Source organism: Cyprinodon variegatus, unplaced genomic scaffold (assembly GCF_000732505.1).
Source record: "Cyprinodon variegatus isolate N-32 unplaced genomic scaffold, C_variegatus-1.0 Scaffold1498, whole genome shotgun sequence".
Lineage (NCBI taxonomy): Eukaryota > Metazoa > Chordata > Actinopteri > Cyprinodontiformes > Cyprinodontidae > Cyprinodon > Cyprinodon variegatus.
In genome coordinates this window covers 11,910-13,880 of record NW_015151951.1, presented here as the reverse complement: position 1 = coordinate 13,880, position 1,971 = coordinate 11,910, and the positions used below count along the sequence as shown (strand labels likewise).

The 1,971-nt window shown below is 38.7% G+C and overlaps 1 protein-coding gene across 1 annotated transcript in view; it reads right to left on the bottom strand.

The window, feature by feature from the left end:
* LOC107103650 (general transcription factor II-I repeat domain-containing protein 1-like) overlaps nt 1-1,971 on the bottom strand; it is a 22,754-nt gene that overhangs the window by 16,872 nt on the left and 3,911 nt on the right. Inside the window, exons 5-6 of the mRNA XM_015403435.1 lie at nt 799-1,106; nt 457-552 (exon numbers count right to left, since the gene is read on the bottom strand). Of these exons, the coding sequence (XP_015258921.1) occupies nt 457-552; nt 799-1,106 (404 nt within the window). The remainder of the gene's footprint in view (nt 1-456; nt 553-798; nt 1,107-1,971) is intronic.

Genomic DNA, 1,971 nt, shown 5'->3' with positions numbered 1-1,971 from the left:
GATTCATCTTGTAGTGGTGCGTCAAATGCAACGTAGATTCCCATCCAATTAGATTGAATTTGGTATTGATGACGTGAAAAATAATAACGGTAACTCCATTGAAATGATTCAAAACTAAAGTAACGAGACAATTTTTTAAAATGTAAGGAGTAGAAAGTACAGATATTTGTGTAAAAATGTAAGGAGTAGAAGTAAAAGGTCGCTATAAAAATAAGTAGTAAAGTAAAGTAAAAATATCAGAAAAATCTACTTGAGTACAGTAACAAAGTATTTGTACTTAGTTACTTCCCATCTCTGGTTTTAACTTAGCCATACATGCTAACTGTAATTGTGAGTCTCATTCCTAAAAAAAAACAGACCTTAAAATTAAATATATGTCATAAAGCAGAAATCCATTTGGAAACGTGTGATGAGTGATTGGTGAGGCAAAGCAATTGCTGATTTATTAAGACCGACCTGATTTTTCATGCACGATAGAGAAGAGCAGTCGTTTAGAGATGTGGACGCCAGGGGGACTCTGCCCCTGATCAGCAGGAAGTCTTGTTAGATCATCTGAAAGTAGAAGACGAACATCTTCAGCATTCCATCCTTTATCACCTTCATTAGAGCTCTAAAAGTTAAACTCTCTAACGGAGTTAAAGCAGTTTTATTGGTTGTTGAACGTAGATTTTAAACATTTTTGTGCTAAAAGTCAAGAAAACCCAACTAAAAAAGAAAAATGTTTTAAAACAGATACACTGACCTAGCCATCAGTTCATAACCACCCTCCATACTGCTCAGTTTAAAGCAGAAACTAACCCGTGCTGGCTCCGTCCTTCCCAGAGGAACCCCTGTCCGTCCAGCTGGCCAGCCTGTCCTTGCCCAGACTGAGGAGGGTTGCAGGTTTGAAGTCTAGCTTGCTGTCAGGGTGGGGCTTGGAGGACATGGGCATCCCATACAGGAAGTTTGACAGAACCGAGTTGCTGGAGGTGGCTGGATTGGGTGAGGTAACAGCCTGGCAGGTCGTCTTTCCAGCAATATGGCTGCTCTGTGTTCCCACGGCGACGGAGGGGTTGCTACTCACCTCGGCGCTTGGCTTGGCTTCTCTGGACAAATCTTCAGCTTGCCTTTGGAAAAGAAAAGAAAAATCCAAACCAGTAAAAAAGGCCTTCATTGACAGCTTAGCTTGCTTCTGCTCTCATGCAGCATCGCAGCTCCTCTGCGTGTTTTCAGATCGTAGATATTTAACTTCATTATACAGTGGTAGAAACAGGAAATCCACAATTTGTGGTAAGCTGAGCATGTGACAGCTAATCTCCCAGCATAAAGAGATGAAGACCAGCCACAAACAAGCTCACAGTCAAAAACCTTTCTATAAACCAAGGCCCTTTTAAATCAATTAAAATTCAGGACCTACGTGAATAATAAACACAATGCAAGCTTCCTTAACAAGCTTCTACAATATGCCGGGTTCAGGAACAGATTTATGGAGCGCTGAATTTCCAGCAATATTTGCCTAATTCCTGCATCAAATTTCATATTAAACAAGGAAAAACAAAAATACAGCAAATTCAAATTCTAACTTTATTAGAAAAAATATTCAGACTTGAAAAATCTGGGCATGAATGAGACTTTAAAGTAGATTTCAGACGTAATTTCAGAGGGTTTAAAGCTGGATGAAGATCTGGAACAATGTAAGCATCTGTAGAAAGTGAAAGGTGAAAACAAAGCTAATATTTAAACCAACGTCTTTGGTGGGAAACCATCCGGTGTGTCAGTGTGGCCTAGTTAAAGTCCAGACCTAATTAAAGATGTAAAAACACTTTGATGTTCCACCTTCCAAACGGATGAAGCTGGAACTATTAGAAGTGAAATGAAAGAGGAAAGTGTTACCACATTTGTTTAAGAATTTTATAAATAATTTAAATGTATAGTTTTAATGCCATCAACAAGTACCTTTGACTCTCACAAACACATTATATATATTAGAGA